Source organism: Acyrthosiphon pisum, chromosome A3 (genome assembly GCF_005508785.2).
Source record: "Acyrthosiphon pisum isolate AL4f chromosome A3, pea_aphid_22Mar2018_4r6ur, whole genome shotgun sequence".
Taxonomy (NCBI): Eukaryota; Metazoa; Arthropoda; class Insecta; order Hemiptera; family Aphididae; genus Acyrthosiphon; species Acyrthosiphon pisum.
In genome coordinates this window covers 2,647,112-2,668,650 of record NC_042496.1, presented here as the reverse complement: position 1 = coordinate 2,668,650, position 21,539 = coordinate 2,647,112, and the positions used below count along the sequence as shown (strand labels likewise).

Below are 21,539 nucleotides of genomic sequence, written 5' to 3'. Positions count from 1 at the left end.
TAATTTGTCCTATATAAGAATAACGTGGACATCCTGCAGTTCTCTTTCATTCTCTCTAATATTATATTATTTAACTTTTCTGGATTAAATTAAAATATTAAAACATCGTAAAAATCCAACAAGAGAACACATATAATATTTAAACCCTAAGTTTGATAATAGGTCAATTCACTGTATTACCAAAGCTAACTAGTAATTGCACAAAATTTGAACTACTGGACATACATTTTGGAGTGTTATGCATTGGTAAGACGAAAACAACACTTTCGGGTACAATGTCCCAGCATAATTTGTTTTCTCTCTCTGATTCACGCCCAACAGTGAATTTGTGTTGAGAGCGGAACCTACGTTGTATTATCTTTAGTATTAGAGACCTATAAACTAAGTTGGTTTGTATTTTCTATAGAAACTTAAATATCTTAAAAAAAAGGCCAATGTTCAAACATAAATAATGTTCTAGACTTTAAGTTTGATGATAATCATTTTGTTCTAACACTACAGCTAATGGTACAAGGTTGGTTCTGCACTTCTGCTGAATGCAAATTTGCCATGTTGTGCGTGGGAGTAACAGAGAAAACCAATATTGCGTTGACACACTTGTAATAAATTTAAAATAATAATAATAAAAATAAATTTCAGATATTATGTAACTTTTTTATTCTAAATAACCATAAATGTTAAGTACTGATATCCGTGCCTTGGTTTGGTGAATACCATTTTGTATTCTAACATATTACGCTATAAAGTATAAATATTATATTTAGTTTGTGGCAAAATAAATAAATATTTGAATTTGTGTATATTATTTTATTTCATAAAAAAATTAATATGTATTGGTAACATTTGCACAGAATGTGTATATAATAATAAATATGTAACAGTAATAAAATATTTTTGTATAATATGTTCCCAACGCTGTATTTATTAATTTTTTTCGGCTAGTCACTAGTCATCAATGAGGAATGGGCTGTCCAACACACCGTCACCAGCGTGCACACCGCCCTCATTGCACGATGTTAGTTTTGTGCGCATCATATGTCCCACTTGTTCGTTGATCAATATTTCATCACCGTCACTGAAACATTTGTTTGCAAATAAATAACAACAACAAAAGTACTACTAGAACCAGAGTATAGCACATGAGTTATAACAATTTATAGTATGTTAACTCTGGTCGAAAAAATGATTTGTGTATGGCGAGGGTACATTTTTATATTATTACTTAATGTATATATAGTAACAAAAACTCAATCACAACAGTACACACCAAATTATTGTAGTGTGATTTATGACATTTATGTGAATCAGCTATACAAATAATATTGTTGGCTGCTGTTTACACATTGTTTTAACTTCTTATGACATTTTTATTTAATAAAAATTTCACATTTCATATTAAATCGATGAATTTATTATAATTAATATTATTTATTACTATTCAACACAATAATTAGATTTTCTTAGAACTTATTTTTAATTTTTAGAATTAACTGTATTCATAATAAATAATTAATTTTGTACACCTAATATTTTAAATTTGTGTATTATTAATAGGTTCTTTTGAACCCATATTTTGAATTTTGAAATCTTATTAAAATATTTTAATAGTTTTTATTATTATTGAGTCTGGTCATAATGAATTAAATAGTGTCCGTTTTAACTTTAAACAAACACGATTGATTCAAACATTATTTCTTTACAATAATTGTAAATTCAATGTATAGTACCTATAATATTAGTATCTATTTAATGTTCATAACTTTTAATTTCAAAATTAAATTGACAGGAATGGTAGTTATTAACATGCGACATTTCATTGTGTGTACCTAGTGGCTAGTACTTACATACCGTGTAAGTGTATTTACTAGGTAATACGTTTATGTTACAATTTGTTTTGCTAACAATTTTAAACTAGCTTATCTCTAATGTCTACATTTTTCTATATTATAAGTAGGTTATATTTAATATTAAAATGTATAACATAAGAAGGTACACACCATAATATGGTACCAAAGATACCCATCTCAGAAACAACTTCGCATAAAGTAGAGTTTTTCTCAAAATCCTGATTCGGTCTAATTAGGTAATTTTGTTGGACAGGCGGATTTATTTTGTCCATCAGAATCCAAGCTGATCGTTCTTTGTTTTCCATGCAGCTCATGAGTTTCTATAAAATATACACAGAACATATAAATAAGACAAGAATATAGTATTTATCAATCATAAAACATTACTTTTCTGATATCCTCTCCGTACAAATTATTGCCCCCACCTTCTCTTTGCGGTTTCAACACAAATCGATCCGGAGCATCTAAGGCCATTTTAACAGCTTTGTCGCCATTTTCGTCCTAAAAATATGGTATAAAATTAATGTGTCCACTTAACTGTACACGCGGCAATCATCACTCACCAAGTCTAGGGCGTACAATCCCGTGAACACTTTTCGGATTTCTGCAGCTTTTTTGGGGTCTTTAACAAAACGTTCTAGTGTTCCTGGAGTCGCCAAAGCTTGTTGTACCTGAAATTAAAATGACGCTTCGAGCTATAATTCTATTGATATTATATTCACACAACAAATAAGAGCCAATTATCATATTTATACATGTTTGTAATTTAAATTATCTTATAATTCTAGACCTGGCGACAACAACGTTATTTTTTTCGCACTTTATTAACATACTTTTTTAGTTCCTGCCAAATGATATTGAATATTCGGGCATTTAATAGCCGTTGAACGTTCAATCATCAAGCGTGCAGACCATTCAGCCTCGCCAAAATAATGATCAGGCGAATAACCGGCCCTATAGTAGACAACAGCAACCTTTTTTCCTTGTCTAAAAATTAAATTAATATTATATTATTATTTTAACTAGTGCACATAGTTAATTAATGGGCTCATGTATTATTTTTTTTATCTATTTACACTAATAGGCCTTTGGAATCTGATAACTTTGCTTCATTGGACATCTGTGTCAGCGTCTTGACGATGACTTTGACTTCTGGTCTTTGACGAGCGATTTCAAATTGGTGAAAACGTTGGTCGCAGATATTCATAGATTGATTTTCAATAATCACCAAGATAACTGAGCTAAAACAATTTAAAACCGTATAATGTATAATAACTACATTATTATTGTCATTTTCCACCTGCCTTGCCCAATTAGTGTAAAGGTGTAAAAAAAATTCTAACCGGTTTCGGTTTGAGACCAAAATATATTTTATCTTTTAGATAAATAAAATTATATCTAACAATTTACATACTCTTTTTCGTTGAACAGTTCCCAAGCTTTAACGATTGCTGAACTTAGACCTTGTAATGCATTATTTTCAGGTAACTAAAAATCAAAAATCAATTAAAAAACGAGTAACAGATAAGAGTGACGCAGTGCAATCATATTAGTGTCTTATAATTTACAAAGAAGACGGACAGAATTAAATATATCTGTATAGTGGCGGCTCCAGGGACAGGCGCAGAAGGCTCGCGCGTCTTCACATTTGATTGAGAAAAAAAAATGTTCCCATAAAATAATTATATAAGACACTATTTTTATAAAATCTAGAATTGCCAGCAGTCCGTGGGAAAAGTATGCGCGGTGTTTGGTCATTTAAATGTTTATAAATTCCATGAAATTAAATATCTATAAATTAAAATAGTATAATAACTAGTAGTTGGTATCTATATACAAATCATAAATATTATTATTTTAAACTTTCATTAATTTTATTTGCATGTAAGTTAGTACAAAACATTAAGGGGATGTTTACAGTGACATTTTTTGTCTCCGTCTTACAAATGCGTAATATAGCAAATTTTACGATCAGCAGAACACATTTATCTCCATTAGTTTAAAAATTTGTGTGAATTGACTTCTTATGAAATTAAGGTAAGATTATTATCTAGACAATGACATAGGCTTTTTATTATAATTTAATTTTAAAGCGAGTTCTGTGTATTTTAAAATTGTAATCTGTACATCTTAAAATACTCATAACTCGCTTTAAAATTAAAAAATAATTAAAAGCCTATAATATCATGTCTAGATAATAATCTTACCTTTAATTTTATAAGAGGCATAGGCGCAAATAGCGTTTGAGATTTGGAGGGGCTAATAGAGCTAATAGGGCCTTACTTTGATAATATTGAATAAGCTTAAAACAAAATGTAGGAAATGTTTGGGAGGGCTATGGACATTCTTAGGAGGGTTTAGCGCCTAAAACCCCTCCCCCTATTTGTGCCTATGATAAGAGATCAATTCACACTAATGTTATAACTAATGGAGATAAAAGTGTTCTGCTGAGTGTAAAAAAATTTGCTATGTTACGCACTTTAAAGACGGAGACAACAAATGTCACTATAACTTAAGCAACTTCTTAAAAAATAGAAATGTAGTAAAGATTAATTTATGAAAAATGATAAATTGGTAACAAATTTTTTTTTAATTTATAGTAAGTATGTAGTGTTTAGTATTATAGTAGTATAAAGTATATTAATCCTTAAACTAGTTATTACTTAAGTAAAGTATTTATTTCAGCATACATAGTAATCTTGATACATTATTTGTATATACATACTTACCTATATCATTATTAATTATTATAATTCTATAAATAAATTAAATCTTAACAGTTAACCATATTTGGAAAAAGACTTTTCATTTTACGCAAATAAAATTTAAACTTAAATGGAAAATTAGACAAAAATTTTAAAACCAATATTTTATCCACAAAAAGTGTGCCCCCTCCCCCCTTGGAGAATGCCTGGAACCGCCCCTGCATCTGAACAAGTATTATAAAATAATACTTACCACACTCAGTTTGTCCAACAAACCCAACTGTTGAAATACAAATCTGAAAAAGAAAAAAATGATTTTCACATTGTCGACGGTATAATCGTGTAATGTGTGAGGTATTTTGGGTATATATTAAGTATTAAAAACGATATTGTTCTTAGTGGTATAGATAATTTATCGATCCAACATTACTACATTAGACCTCTGTCTTCGATCAAGTTTCCAATTTTAAGGGTTAGAAGAAAGAAAGAAAAAAGAATTTAAGCGGCGCTAATATATAATATAATATATTATTTGGGTACTTATCTATCTCAAATAGAGGCGCGTACTTATATATAATAATAATATTATTATAAAATAGGTGTAAAGGCACTAAATTATAAGTACACGTAATATTATTAATTAAAATTATTATCTACACTTATAACATAAAGGAATGAAAACATATAATATACATAAGGCTGGTTGGATGCAGAATAATATTCTATATAATATATTATATTGTTACAGGGTGTTTTAAGTCAGTATAGAGTATAGACCCAACATTATTTTTTGCAGCTGCAGTTGCTGGTGATTGTTATGTACCTGTGAGTTGGGGCTGAAGATGTCAAACCGGCAAAGCTCGAAGCGATCGTGTTCATTTCCACTTGTTTCACGGATGTGGAATTGCAAACGTCCAACAAGTAGTCGGATCTCAATAATCCCAGACACCGCGACTGTAAAGCACCACACATCAACACAAATACACAACGTGTATCTTTCTACAGAAGAGTCGTCTAAACCCCGAGCAAAGATTCACACAAATTATGTTTTATGTTTTTTTTACCAACATCCATCCAACAAGCATTTTTTTTTTTTAAAGAAGTAACTATAACTATGCTTAAGTATGTAAAAACTATGTACGAGTGTATGCAAATGATAGACAATGGTATCAAATTAGAGAAAGCATGAAAAACAGTATCGATACCGATATATAATTCTATTATAAATGCATATAATATTACGTATTATGTGGACGTTTTCCACAACATCTCTGTTTCGGAAAAGAACGGAATTTTTATAATACATATGCCAAAAATACAAATATGATACTAGCAGAACCGATGGTACCTAAATGCAGGTGAGAAGTGACAACACTTCATCACCACAACTTTTAATGTTGCAGCAAAATAGTGTACACTATAATTATACATTTTTTAAATTACTCTTTAATCATGATCAATAGGAATTTGAAAGTCGACGATATTGGCGAGACGTTGAAGTGATCAGTGAACAAAATCTGAGAATATATAAAATAAAAAAAAACAATTATTATGTCGTACCAATCCTTAAAGATAAAATTATTTACAGGTCTTAGATTAGATCGGATTAGATCAAATTTTCAAAGATCCAACAGTGAAATATTTTTAAACCATTACCAGAAAATGTGAAATTACCACAAAGTATGTAAAGACTTATTATGTTGGATGTGCATGGAAGAGGAAACAGTAAATACAATTAAAAGACAACCATAGGAAACGTAGAAAAAACCAAAGAAACTTTCAGTTCAAGCGAAGAGCAGCTGTTATAAAGGTGTCAGGAGCAATCATAAATTTGCAAAAGATAAGTTCAATTAAGAATGTAGATGCAAGTTATGCTATGTTAAATGATACTTGAGTACTTGGCCAAAGAAAGGAGAATAAGATATAATTTTTCAAATCTGTAAACTATAGGTAGTTCTGATTTTAATCATACGTATTACTTATATGGTAATTGGTATCCATAATTTTATCAACATTTGTTACTTCTCCGCAAATCCATCTTAATTCTTTCTACTAACAATTCGGCAGAAAACAAGGCTTGTAATATGTTGAACAATTACGCATTGGGGCCCTAATGAACTGGGCCTTTTAGTCTATTTAAAATACCAAACAAATCTTCCAGAATACTAAGTATTTTTTTTAATAGGGCACTTGGTTTTTTTGCATCGGCACTGAATTTTTATATTTAGACCATTAATGTTAAGATTACAGAGATTATAGGAACATTAACGATAGGCATAGAAACAATGGTATGTATATTATTATATAGATGTCAATAATATTATTATAGTTAATATTACGCCAACAGTAAAAAATAGTGAGGTAGTAACTAGTAGATAAAAATAAAACCATTGATAATGAAAGAGGTAAAATTCTAATGTGGTCTTCCACCCAAAAAAATAGAAATTAAGTAGGTATGCGTTCCATTTATAAAATATTTTAAGCAATTGTGTATTTTTTTATTGATTAAATAAAAACCGACATACTTGTGTGAGTGTCCTCATCAGTCAAACAGGCAACGCATCAATGTGTATATTATGTTACAATTCAAAAATTAGTATTCTAGATATTTGAAAATTTTTATCACAACATATATTATTATTGTTTATTGGACAAACATTTCGCGGGGTAACCCCGTACTACTCCACTCCGCTTATCTAAACTTTGAATATTTATAACTCATAAACTACTCGCCCCAAATTCAATTTTCATGTATCAAAATACTAAGAAAAATATTCTACTTTGGAATATAAAATTAAAACCCAATGTTGTCATTCAAAAAAGTAAAAAACTTAAAAAATTATAATGATAAAAATATTTAAAAATAAAATTTTTTAAGAAAAACGTTGTTTTACAAGCGACTTGAAACTATATAAAAAATATTTTCAAAAAAATGTATACTTTTTGAAATAATGAGTGTTCAATGATAAAAGAATCACCCAGCAGTATTCTATATACTAACAATATTCTTTAAAAATATATGCTAACAGATTGTCTCCCCTTCGAGTTTGTTTTTCTTAGGCAATGATTTATCATTGTTATTAATTGAATCCAAATTTTAATATATATATATTGTAGTGATATATTCAATAATAAGGCTACATTCAACACCTACTATTTCGCAGATAAACTATTCAGTTTTTTTTTTTTTCATTGTTTTTAATTATTCACAAAAAATACACCTGATTATAATACACTTTCAAATACAGAATTATTCTATTATATTTCAATATTTGAAGTAGTTACTTATAATAAATATTAACCGTTAATATGTATATCAGAATTGTTAGTAAAAGTCTTTGTTAAGACAGAAATGTTGGTATTAATAGTGTTTTATAAAAAATAATATTTTTAAATATTTTTTTTTTTTTTTTTTGTTATTAAACAAAACGCTTCAACGGCAATGGTTATTAGCGTACGTAACTATGTGAGTAATTTTTTTTTCTTTAACAGTATTTAAAATATAAATATTTTTTATCCTTAGAAATTAGAATTTTTTAAGTTTTTACTTTTTTGAATGACAACATACAGTTTTCATTTAATCTTCGAAAGCAGAATATTTATCTGAGTATTTCGAGACATAAAAAAAAAAACGATTTTAGAATGAGTAGTTTATGAGTTACAAGTATTAAAGTATTGATAAGTGGAGACGTGGAGTGCAGTTATATATTGAAATACTTAGAAAAATGTTCTGCCTTGGTATATGAAATTAAAACTGTATGTTGTCACTCAAAAAAGTGAAAAACTTATTAATAATAAAGATAACAATTTTTAAAAATATAAAGTTTACTTTTAAAAAATGTTTTTTTCAACTAGAAACCATGTACATTTGTTTTTTATAAACATTAATATTTTTTGAAATAATGAGTGGTTCATGATAATGTATATGTATACTATTTATTTATATTACATTTTTAAGGACCGCAATTTTAAGTAAATTGCATACAATAGAGTATATCCTGATTGGAATTGATTTCTATTCCAAATTACTATTATTTAATTATGCTATATAATATATAAACTATAAAGTGCTAACATTTATTTATTTGTATTATTATAGGACCTATAATAATATAGGTATATGTTATTATTGTAAAATTGTTATGTTGACAGTGTTGCGATTTCAAATAAATTAAAAAGTTGCCAACAAATTTTAGAGAAAATTAATGTTATAGTACAATATTCTATAATAGTAATTAATAACACGAAAGTCTGTTGGTTATTCATAGTCGATGCTTAAGAATAAGTATGGCTTAAGCTAATTTTGATGATTTAAAAAATAAAAATTTGCGATAATAACTATAAACAATGCTTAAGGTAGGTCTCGACCAACCTTAATTTAAGCAATACTTTTTTTTATCCTAAGCTAAAGTCTCATTTGAGTCATAAATATAGTTTAAGCAATACTTATTCTTAAGCATCAACTATGAATACAGCCCTTAAGTTTTAGTTTAAGCAGTTTTATCTACATGCTCCTTTGCAACAAAAACAATAAATAAACTATGAATTATACATTATAAACAGCCAACTCTTGTATTAATAAATTATTAAATAACAGCACATCTTAATTATTATCAAGTTATTACATTATACTCCAGCCCACGAGAGAACACTACTGTGTCCCGAACAAAATTCTTCCAATCTCGCACATCCTCCACTCAACGACAAAGGTTCGTTAATGTTTGGTACGTTCGGTAACACTCAACTGTATAATTTATATACATATATACAACCTAAACCGACACGGCACAAAGTGAGGGAAAGTGTGCCTCAGATCGGTTATTTGTTGGGAGTTTACATGTGCAAAACGGTAATGTTCTTTCGTGGGCTGGAGTATACTCATATAAGAGTAAGACAACGCTATTAAATAAGTATTAATATATACATTTTTATTATGTTTCAATTATTTGTATTTTGCCATCTAATAGTGTGCACAATGTTATATTAAATTGCTGCTCTACCTTATAATTTTATATTTGTAAGGATACAAATTTACATTTAGTTCTAATGTTTAAATATGACATTTTAATTAATTTAATCGTACCTACCTATATAATTTTAATGAACTTAAGGAACAAACATTTTTTATCATTTAATTGAATATTTTTGAACCTTTGAGAATTTCATTCCTAAATATCTCAATTATGGTCACCAATATTAAGTATTTTAACAATAACAATGAAATTAAAATTAAATCAATTCTTTATAATTTTCTCCAAGTGTATTAAAACTATACCTTTTAGGAGTTTAATATTTTTAGAAAAAGATGAAATTTGCGGTATTCTTAAAATATTTTACTACTTAAATCTATAGTAAAAAATAAAAATCATTTGTTCTTATAGAAATCTTAGAAATTTGAATGACATTTCACACTAATAGTAATTGTAATAAAGCAAATAAAGTGTAAATATAAAAAAAAATGTAAATACCTACTATGAGAGTAAATATTAACAGTCAGTTATTAATAAAAAATATTTAATTTTATTAAATTCATTGCAGGTTCAAATTATTAGATTAAGCTATAGAAGGTAAACAGTAATATAAAGCCAGGCATATGAGTAAAATGATGCATTTGAAGATTTAAGATTATAAAATACAATAAAGTAAGACTTCGTTTGGGTACAGCCTGTTTGCACACATACATGACCCATTTGCGCACAAATTTAAAAAAGGGTCATAACAAGTTTGCGCATAATCTTACAACTTGTTTGCAAACAACTTTTTATAGTACAAATAACTAAATCAATTTTTTTTTTTAATAAGATAATATACCTAGGCATACAACTATATAAGTAACAATAATAATCATTAAGAACATTTGTATGGATTAGTATACTAGGGCACCCAAGGATGGAATTGGGGAGAGTCTACGGTCCAGATCTACCTACCTTCATTAAAATATCATTGTTAAAATATTTTTATCATGATACTAAAATTTAGTCAAATAAACAAATTATAAATATATATTATATATTAAATAATATAATATTTTAAAATATGTACTTACAACTTGCTTTAAAATTATAATATTAAAAACATAAGGACATTTGGCACCAGATAATATTCTTACCTTTAAATTTATTAATAGATCATTACACTGTAATATTTAAAATAACGAATCTGTAAGTTATGACTAGAGAGCAGATTTGTACGCATCAAAAACCAATAAAATATACACTAAAAATCTTAAATATGCATAAATATAAGCACTAAAATGTTCAAATATGCATGAAAAAAAAATATGCATTAAAAAATTATCAAAACACATTAATTTTTTTTGAATTAAAATAGCAAATTTAACATTATGGAATGCTACCAAAAATAATTTTCTTTAAAATATTTGTGTTTTTTAAGTAGTTTAATCAATAAGAAAAAAATATAATTAGGAAAACAGGTTATACTTACGGGTTTACCTGCCTACTAATTTATTTCAATATTAATCGAACTTTAAATATAATACTTATTTTTCTTACTGTATTACAACAGTAATTATTTCAAATGAAATATACAACTAAAATCGTAAAATAAGCCGTTAAAATAAAAAAAATGGGTAAATGTCGATTATGAAAAATAATAAAAACACCATAAAAGTTGCATAGTTTAAATTTTTATGTCATGAAAAAAATGCTATGCTCACTTAAACATATCATAAGATCAACCAGAATAAATATCCAAATGCATTCAAATCGGAGCTCTAGTTATGAATATAAAGTAAGCAATACTTTACAAAATTTAAAACAAAGTTATTATTGTGAGCTGGATCTCTTTACTGCCTTCACAAATTCCTCGCTACAATTCTACGAAATAAAATATTTCATAAATTTTAGGGATGGGTCAAACCTTGATTTTTGAAATTGAACTAAACTTAAATTATTTTATCAAACCTGAACCGAACCTAGAATCATTGTAAGTCGAACTCAACATTTTTTTTCATGTGTAAATTAAATGGTTGCATAGGTAACTTATAATTACAATAATTATATTTTTAATTCTTGTATTTTAGAAATTAGAAATATAGAATATTATTGTAAAGATATTATTATCAACAACACAGCCGCGGTATCTGAATATTGGGTTTATCCAAAATAGATTTTTCCAGTTACAATAAATAAGATAAAAATAAAAATAGCAATTAATGTATGCGGACTCTAATAGTCTAACAATTTCTAAATAGTAAATAATCATTATACATTTTCAAAAATAACTTTTCAAAAAAAGAACAAATATTTGGTCTTCAAACCGTTGGGACCAGAAACTCTGGATCGGCAAATATTTGAAGTTTGATTTCAAACAGTAAAAGATGCTTGATAATAAGGTTCGACATTTTATTATACCTAGTATAGGAATTTTGAACCAAAATAAACATCAAGAGTTCGGTTTGTTTCGAGATTTGAACAGTTCAACACATCACTAATAAAATTGTTCTAAAGCAACAACAAAAATCTAAATTTGTAAAAAATAGAATTTAATACCAATGGACGTCACTCAACATGGGAGCATTTAAAGTAGATAAGATTTAACTTTTAACTTTTTAATTATTAAAATTATATTTTAAAAGTATTTGTAAGTTATTACATACTATACATTTTTATATGTTTTTTATACATTTTTATTTTACCTAAACTTTAATATTTAATATAATGCTGAAATCTATAATCATACCAAAAGGTATTTTTTTACACATCAATTTTTTACTTATTAGTTTTTGCCTAAAATATAATAGTTAGAGAAGTTAATAAAGAAAAAAGTTAATGCAAACAGACTGTAAGAATGTACGCAAATGGGTTGTTAGTTTTTCGATACTTGTGCACAAATATTCTATCAATTTACAAGTGAAATTGTAAAAATATACACAAACAGGTTACACCCCACTAAAATATTATGAAAATATATACAAATATAGCTGATTTTATAATAATTGATTTAGTATGATGAATACATATTTTAAATAATTTATGTTTATCGTTATATTGTCAGAACACAAAAAACTATTTAAATTAGAAGAAACAAAAACCAATCAGTATCTGATACTCGATAAAGACAAAGGTCTGATATATATATATACAACAACAAAAAAGATTTGGGTCCAGATATATAGAAAGTTAGGTGTGTTTAATCCTGACCTGTGAATGTCCCCGGAAACGACACCAAGCCAACCAAATCCGCTAGCAATTGTGTTCATTTCAACTTGTTTGATGCGATCATCGCTTGATTCCTTTTCCTGCATGATGTCTGAGCGCAATATTCCCAGGCTCAAGCGCTTGAAAAATCATATGTGATAAGCATATATGTATATCCCCAATGAGATGAAATGTAATAATTTTTATCATTTCCATAAGCAGCGCTAATAATTATAATGAATTTTAGCTATTTATAATGATGCGAATATTATCACTACTTGAATAATGGTTTTTCATATTATTATTATTATTATTATTTATATTACTGTATTAGTAATCTTTTTATAAGACCTTTAACTGAAGCTATTAGTGTCAAAAGCGTATAGTAAAATGTATTTATATATGAATAATGTAACATCTAGATTATTAGGCTGTTATTTAATTATTATATCATTATAATTTAACACTTATTTATTATGTTTTAATAAAATCCTAGATCAGTCCTCCATAGGGGTTTTCAATAATTATTTGCAAGAGATGTCTTACCATTTGTGTACCCCCCTTCACCCTGGGAAGGAAGTCTTACCGTTCGTAAAATGTGTCATTATCTACGATATTGACAAAAGTATAAAACTTATAGCAGTAGTTGCACATAGACGTGTAATGTGCACGTGCTCCTGCCCCACCCAAGTGCATGTTTATGGAACAATCTCATTTAAACATTGCCTTGCACACAATTCAAAATGCTTGTTGAATGTAAAAATATGTGTAAAAATATAGGTACATCTGTTTAATAAAAAGTGAAAAATGTGAGACATGCTTTATAAAAATCAGAAACTTACCTGCGTGAAACCTTCATTCCGCATAGTTTCATATAATTTAAATAAATTACGCGTAAATTCATCAACTTCTATTGTTCTAAAAATAAAAATAAATTTTATTCAAACTGTATAATTACCAATTAAAAATGTTAATACTTTTCTAAACAAGAGTATAAAAATTCATGATCATTAGATACTCGATGTGTAAGCTCATTCAGCGCTGGTTGTATTGCAACTGCTTTTTTAAATTCAGATCGTGGAAAAACTGATGGCAATAGTGTAAACGGTACCACAGTTAAGGAATCATTGGAGAATTGTGTTTTCGACCTCATACCACCTCCTAAAACAATGTTTATAAATTAATTAACATGTTTGTAAAAATTTGTAAAAATTATAATAACCGTGCATGATGGTCCAATCTTTAACCTTCTGTATGAGATCTTGAAAATCATTTTTACTCAAACTTATTGGAAGTGATATACATGGATTTAAATTTGCTGCCATTTTATGATGTATTGAAGTGTGCTAGTTTTGAATCTAAATAATATGTATAAAATATTATTACATAAATAAAGCTTATATTTTACATTCAGCCAGGCAATATGATTTAAACTAATAATTTAAAAAGACAACTATATTGTAGCTATTTTATGTGGTTATAAATTGTACAAGAAACTAGTTGATCCATTTTTGTACATATTTCATTATAGGTAAATGTTTAAGTATATTTAATGTATATAAGACATTTTTATAAATATTAATGAATTTAAAATGGAAATTAGATGCTCAAAATTCCAGAGCTCTTTGCCTCTAGGTCTAAAGTAGGTAGGTAATATCCACAATCATCCCTCCTCAGCTGTGATTTCTATCTCTAAAAATCAGTCCCGCTGGTCATAGTCATATTCCTACGAATTGGGGCTCAATAACAGTCCATACTGTATCCCACCTAACGGTGTAGGGGACACATATTATGACCTTAAACTTCTATTCATTAATTTTCCCTCTATTTCATGTAATAGTTACTTTTTAAATTACCATTTTTCCTCTCAATATCTCAAATTTTCCTTCATTAATCCTCTTTCTTACAAAAATATCTTCGTAATAAAAACCATCCCTGATTTTATACTTCAAACAAGTTTAAAAACTTAAACAAATGAGCTTTAAATGTTTTCTCTTCATTATTATAATATTTAATGTTTTATATTTTTATATTATTGTTTTTATTATTAATTATCGAGATACAATAATTTATGATAAAATTAGTAAAGACTTACCAATTGTAACATAGTATTGTATAAAAACTAACAATTAAAATTGAATAAAGAAAAGGAGCCCAGCAAACAAAAACCTGATTTCCTTCACACTTGTTACTAAAAAGTACAACAATAACCTCTCTGATCATAATTTAGTTTATATTATACATTTAATGAGAATTTTGAGGTGACTAATAACAACACAAAGTTAACTTAAATTTATTTAAACTTGAAAAAAACTGTATGACTGTTAAGTTTTTATATATCTATGATACATAAAATATTACCATGAATCTTACTAATTAAGTAATTATTTATATTATATTTTCTAATCTTACCTACTTATGTGTTATCTTTAGCTTATGAAGTAAACGAGTCAGGCTAAATAATACAAATGGGCCTCGTTCAAGGATTTTAATAGTATATAATCTATAAGTTATGATATAATATTCTGTGTGCACCAACACGCTAACGTTTTTATATCGCTTTAAATCAAAAATTATTTAAAACTAGTTATCATTATAGATATTCTCAATTTGTAAGTCTTTAAACACAAACTGGAGGTATGCCGTTTCCCTTAAGTCTTATATAGTTTCTTCTGCTTATAGTTATACCTTTGTTGTAATTCTATCATTCTATTGATATTAATTATGAGTTTATCACAAATACTAAATTACTAAAAATGTAAAATCAAATACTACATATACATATAGATACCTATACTCTAGTATTTTCCTCTAAAATTTAAATTTGATGAAATCATCTCTTTTGTCTCCTGTGATAAATCTTAAATATTAAATTATTATATTATAGTATAATATAGTACCTATATAGTTGCGTAACGATCCTTATTAAAGCGGCGTCAAAATAAGTTGTTATCAAATATCAAATTATACAAAAACCACAGAATAATTATTAGTTATTATTAGTTATTCTGTGCAAAATCTAGCAGCTGCAGTTTCCGGCAGAACATCTTGCTATAAAACAAAATATATGATCAAATAATATTATTATGGCATATTATGCCTGATTAGTGATTTCCTGATGCCCTTTGATAGTGTCAATCAAATCTATAGTATTTGATAGTATCACAGAATAGAGAAATATATATTCACAATATACTATCACAGGTTCCGCCGGAAGCGATAGCAGTGAACAGATCACGGCCATATAGATATGGCCGTGGAACAGATTTTTCATTTTTTTGTCTAATTTGATAAGAACACTGAAGATTTGACAACAGAATAGATACAATTGACGAATGATTTGACGTCATTTATAAATTATAATAGATAATAGATTTAATCTACTCCATGGCTAAATAACATGGTATGACAGCAACTCTGACGATATTCAGTTGTTACGCGCATTCATTGTTATCACTTGAAAAATGACGTCAGCCGGTCCCACAATTTGAAATACTATTTAGCGGGAATTCTTATTATATTATAATAATATATGTAATTGTTTTAGTACATGTGTAACATGTTTACACGTACATTGTTTCATTGTATATTATTTTTAAATATAACAATTAAATAACAACACTATTTTATACATTATATCTTTCTAATTTCTTGTAGTTCTAAAGCATGCTGCAACATGAATAGTATAATTCACATAGTAATAATAATATTTTATTATTTTGCTGTAATAATTTATCTGTTTAGTATACAAATTAACTATTAACTATTAATTAATTAATTTTACAAACGCTATTATTTTAAATTTTTAACTATTTTTTATCATAATTCATAAGTGATAAATTTAATTTATCTGTTATCATAATACAATATTTGATTTCGCGCCTTTTTACCGAGACCGGATGACGTAGTCGTCATGCGCAGTAAGCAGTTGCTGTCATACCATGTTATTTAGCCATGATCTACTCTGTGCTACAACTGAATCTAGGAAAAAAACTTCCGAAATAAAATCTCAGGAAAAAAAAATCCCCTTATTATGTTAGAAATACTAATCATTCAAATGATTATGCTCTAATTATTGATATTATTAACTATTTATTTTTACATTTAACAAAATTCAAAACAAGGTTCCACTTACATAGTTAATTCTGTAACCAAAAATTCTAAAAAATATATAAAAACAGTTTTTTTATTTCTAACTCAAAATAATTTGCAAATTTTCTAGATTTAAACGTATTTTGTAAAAATTTGAACTTTAAATGCTAATAAAAAAAAATGTGACTGGGTATTTTTAATATTTTTTAACGCTCATAATAACAATATATATTATTATATATAAAGCTTTATATATAAGAGCTTTGTATTAATTGGTCAAGCTTTTTAACCCAACGAATAATATTTTATTGACATTCATAGTAAAAAAAAAACTAAAAAATTTGATAACTGAAAACGTCCGTAAACTGCTCAAAATAAGTTGAAATATTTTGTCTTGTATAGAAAATTCTAAATGCTAATATACCTAAACATTCAATGAAAATTGTATGTATCTATGGTTATTTGTTTTAGAGTTACACCAAAAACCAAAATCGATTTTGTCGTAAATCGATTTACCGTAAAAATTACCGTTTTACCTTAATTTCTGTTTTGTTTTTCCCTGCGCTTTTGAAAACTTTTGAGAATTTTAAATGTTGGCCTACACAAAAACCAACTATAAAAAAAAGGTTACGTCAGGTTATTAATTTTGCCATCAAACAAGATACTGTTGAAGAAAATCGAAGGTATAACTGCCCCAAACGGCGATGACACACAACAAAAAAATTTTAAAAAAAAACTTGCATCATTGTAAGATAAATACATTAATTGCTCCGCTCAGAAATCTAAAATTACGTCTTGTGTATGGAATTTAAAAATAACCTAAGTTATATCATAAACCCCATTAATAGAATATACAAATCATGAAACAAAAAATTCTATGAATATAGAAAGTCATACAATAAGATAAATAAGATAAAATAATATATTAATAAAATAAAATTCATCTAATTAACGATAATTTTTCTCCGGAGCTTTTTTTTTGAACACCACTATAAGTCTTCGCGCAACTTAGCCTTAGCCATGGTGCTACCGGTTTGAACGATAATAATTAACATAGGTAACCAGTGCAGAAGATTAGGTACGAAAATTTTATAATATGATGGTGCCGTGAACATTCACTCAAATATTCGGTGGATTGGCAAAAGTAGGTGGTGCGTAATATATCTGAAAATATTTCATCATAACCATATTTTAACATAAAAATATGTTTTCCCTAAAATATGTTATCATAAGAAAAATATTTTGCCCGAGCCGTAATTAATCCCAAAAATAATACATCAAAACTATATTTCGTCTGAATGATATGTTTAGGTAGGTACCATCATAAGCGTGCGCGCAGGGGGGGGGGGGGCGGTGGGCCGTGGCCCACCCTGCGAGACGTATCGACATTTGTATACATAATAATACATGATTTAAACATCACAATTTTTAAATTTTTTAAATCATAGAACATTAATTAAGTAGGTGAAAAATAACATTGATAATCAATGATAATAAATTAAATGTCTTTAAAAATAAAATTGATAACATATTACCATTACAGACATAGACATATAATAGAATAGACCAGGAATGAAGTGAAAAGTGTGAAAATCTAGTAGCAATATTAAGGTTAAAGATACTCAACCAGAATTATTAGATTTATTGTGTGTTGCTGGAACAGAAAATTTAGAAACTACTGATTTATTGTATGTTTATCAGCATAGCAATTTTATTAATGATGTAGTAGCCTATATTGCTGGCTTTGTAGTACGCAAAATAAAAAAAACTATTTTATGTGATACATGTGCTGCAGAGATAGAAATTGAATCATCAGAATCTAAACTTTTGGATCGTAAGAATCATGGTGGATTAATCAAAGCAAGCTCTGATGTTATTGAACTTTGCAAAATTTCTGAACGCACCATCAGACATTTTAAAGCAATTGACAAAAGCAATGTTGTAAATAAAATAACATTAGAAGCCATGAAATATATAAATATTAACAAATATTTTACAAATCTATCAATTCATATACTGGATCAAGAACCATTAAATAATCACGTACTTCAACTTATAAAAATTATTTTAAATATTTACTGTAAATTACGTTTGCATCATATTAATTCTAGTACTAATGACATTGATCAGAAAATACGTTATCATTATACTAAATTAATTCTATTTAAACACCAATAATTTGTAATAATATTAAAATGTATAAAATAATTTATCATCTTTAAGTCTGTTGAAATTCACCCACCTAATGTTTTTTTATTACAATATACCTAAACTGAAAAGTAATCATATCCACTTATATGTCTGAGTTAATTATTCAAAGCCTAATATTTTACTATGAATGTAAAGTGTGTATCTTGTGTTAAAATTCATTCATAAACCCTTGTGTACAGTCAAAATTCCAACATTATTTTATATTATCTAAAATCAATATTCAGTAAAATATTAAATAATAACTGAAAAGCCATAAAAGAACCATCATTTTATATATTGTGTTTTAAATATGTGGTGCACTATAAAAAAAAATGTATAGACATTTTTTCTTCCATGAAAAAATCTCACGTTTTCGGTCTCTCTCACACACATGTTGGCTTCAGTGTATTACACGTAAAACCCCTATCATTCCTGGTCTATTCTATTATATGTCTATGATTTGTTCATTTGATTATTATTTTTGTTGAGGATCATGGCGTATACCTAAAACCTCAACACAACACTTTTATTTCACTTATTAGATTTCCCTTTTGTCATTTGACTTAACTGTTTAATTGTATAACTTTGATCACTGCTTAAGGACTATTCTTTTGCTATGACTAAACATATTTTAAACTGCGCTCCTATTGTTTTAACTAATATCCGTTTGACAAATATGCTTACAATATAGTTTATTAAACAATTGACATTAAATATACAACTGTACTTTTTGATTTAATTATTACTTTATTACATTAGTACTTAAGTAACTCAAAGCCCTGTGCTTTAACAACAGTTCCAGTTATTATTCATTTTTATATTTTGGAATAGTTACCACTTAATTTATTCGTTAAAAACTATTATGAGTAAAGTATGTTTACTTAAAAATATTTATACCTAACGAAGCATAAAGTTGTATACTTAAATAAGTTTTATTACATTTCGAGCACTTTTCGCTGTAGGCGGATTGTCCGTTCGGGAATCGACTTTCTCCCGGGATGACTGATAGCTAGACACTCAAACTCAGAATCCGAATTTCCGATTTCAACACACATACGAGAACCGGACATACACGCCCGGGGCATGGTCTGCGATCCGACGTAGAAAATAACATTAGAAGCCATGAATTATATAAATATTAACAAATATTTTACAAATCTATCAATTCATATACTGGATCAAGAACCATTAAATAATCACGTACTTCAACTTATAAAAATTATTTTAAATATTTACTGTAAATTACGTTTACATCATATTAATTCTAGTACTAATGACATTGATCAGAAAATACGTAATCATTATACTAAATTAATTTTATTTAAACACCAATAATTTGTAATAATATTAAAATGTATAAAATAATTTATCATCTTTAAGTCTGTTGAAATTCACCCACCTAATGTTTTTTTATTACAATATACCTAAACTGAAAAGTAATCATATCCACTTATATGTCTGAGTTAATTATTCAAAGCCTAATATTTTACTATGAATGTAAAGTGTGTATCTTGTGTTAAAATTCATTCATAAACCCTTGTGTACAGTCAAAATTCCAACATTATTTTATATTATCTAAAATCAATATTCAGTAAAATATTAAATAATAACTGAAAAGCCATATAAGAACCATCATTTTATATATTGTGTTTTAAATATGTGGTGCACTATAAAAAAAAAATGTATAGACATTTTTTCTTCCGTAAAAAAATCTCACATTTTCGGTCTCTCTCACACACATGTTGGCTTCAGTGTATTACACGTAAAACCCCTATCATTCCTGGTCTATTCTATTATATGTCTATGATTTGTTCATTTGATTATTATTTTTGTTGAGGATCATGGCGTATACCTAAAACCTCAACACAACACTTTTATTTCACTTATTAGATTTCCCTTTTGTCATTTGACTTAACTGTTTAATTGTATAACTTTGATCACTGCTTAAGAACTATTCTTTTGCTATGACTACACATATTTTAAACTGCGCTCCTATTGTTTTAACTAATATCCGTTTGACAAATATGCTTACAATATAGTTTATTAAACAATTGACATTAAATATACAACTGTACTTTTTGATTTAATTATTACTTTATTACATTAGTACTTAAGTAACTCAAAGCCCTGTGCTTTAACAACAGTTCCAGTTATTATTCATTTTTATATTTTGGAATAGTTACCAATTACTTTATTCGTTAAAAACTATTATGAGTAAAGTATGTTTACTTAAAAATATTTATACCTAACGAAGCATAAAGGTGTATACTTAAATAAGTTTTATTACATTTCGAGCACTTTTCGCTGTAGGCGGATTGTCCGTTCGGGAATCGACTTTCTCCCGGGATGACTGATATCTAGACACTCAAACTCAGAATCCGAATTTCCGATTTCAACACACATACGAGAACCGGACATACACGCCCGGGGCATGGTCTGCGATCCTGGGATTGCCTACCTGGCTGGCTGTGTCATACGATCGACTTGAATCGCGTGACTTACGACTAGACACTCTTCCAAGTTCAAAAATTACCGCTTAACCAGTG

The 21,539-nt window shown here is 27.4% G+C and overlaps 1 protein-coding gene across 7 annotated transcripts in view; it reads right to left on the bottom strand.

The window, feature by feature from the left end:
• Nucleotides 1-792: 792 nt before the first annotated feature.
• Nucleotides 793-21,539, bottom strand: part of LOC100168938 (glutathione synthetase) — a 24,324-nt gene continuing 3,577 nt past the window's right edge. For 2 of the 7 annotated variants that reach the window (XM_003242377.4, XM_029491510.1), the window contains exons 2-13: nucleotides 13,934-14,069; nucleotides 13,689-13,872; nucleotides 13,554-13,629; nucleotides 12,715-12,851; nucleotides 4,806-4,848; nucleotides 3,262-3,335; nucleotides 2,924-3,088; nucleotides 2,681-2,834; nucleotides 2,411-2,518; nucleotides 2,235-2,348; nucleotides 1,998-2,167; nucleotides 793-1,075 (exon numbers count right to left, since the gene is read on the bottom strand). In XM_003242377.4, the coding sequence (XP_003242425.1) occupies nucleotides 946-1,075; nucleotides 1,998-2,167; nucleotides 2,235-2,348; nucleotides 2,411-2,518; nucleotides 2,681-2,834; nucleotides 2,924-3,088; nucleotides 3,262-3,335; nucleotides 4,806-4,848; nucleotides 12,715-12,851; nucleotides 13,554-13,629; nucleotides 13,689-13,872; nucleotides 13,934-14,036 (1,458 nt within the window). In that variant the 5' untranslated portion in view covers nucleotides 14,037-14,069 and the 3' untranslated portion in view covers nucleotides 793-945. Of the gene's footprint in view, nucleotides 1,076-1,997; nucleotides 2,168-2,234; nucleotides 2,349-2,410; nucleotides 2,519-2,680; nucleotides 2,835-2,923; nucleotides 3,089-3,261; nucleotides 3,336-4,805; nucleotides 4,849-5,375; nucleotides 5,507-12,714; nucleotides 12,852-13,553; nucleotides 13,630-13,688; nucleotides 13,873-13,933; nucleotides 14,070-14,806; nucleotides 15,056-15,123; nucleotides 15,149-15,611; nucleotides 15,816-21,539 lie in introns of those variants that run through there. The other 5 variants (XM_008181743.1, XM_001942593.3, XM_008181745.3 and 2 more) reach the window with 5 other exon arrangements.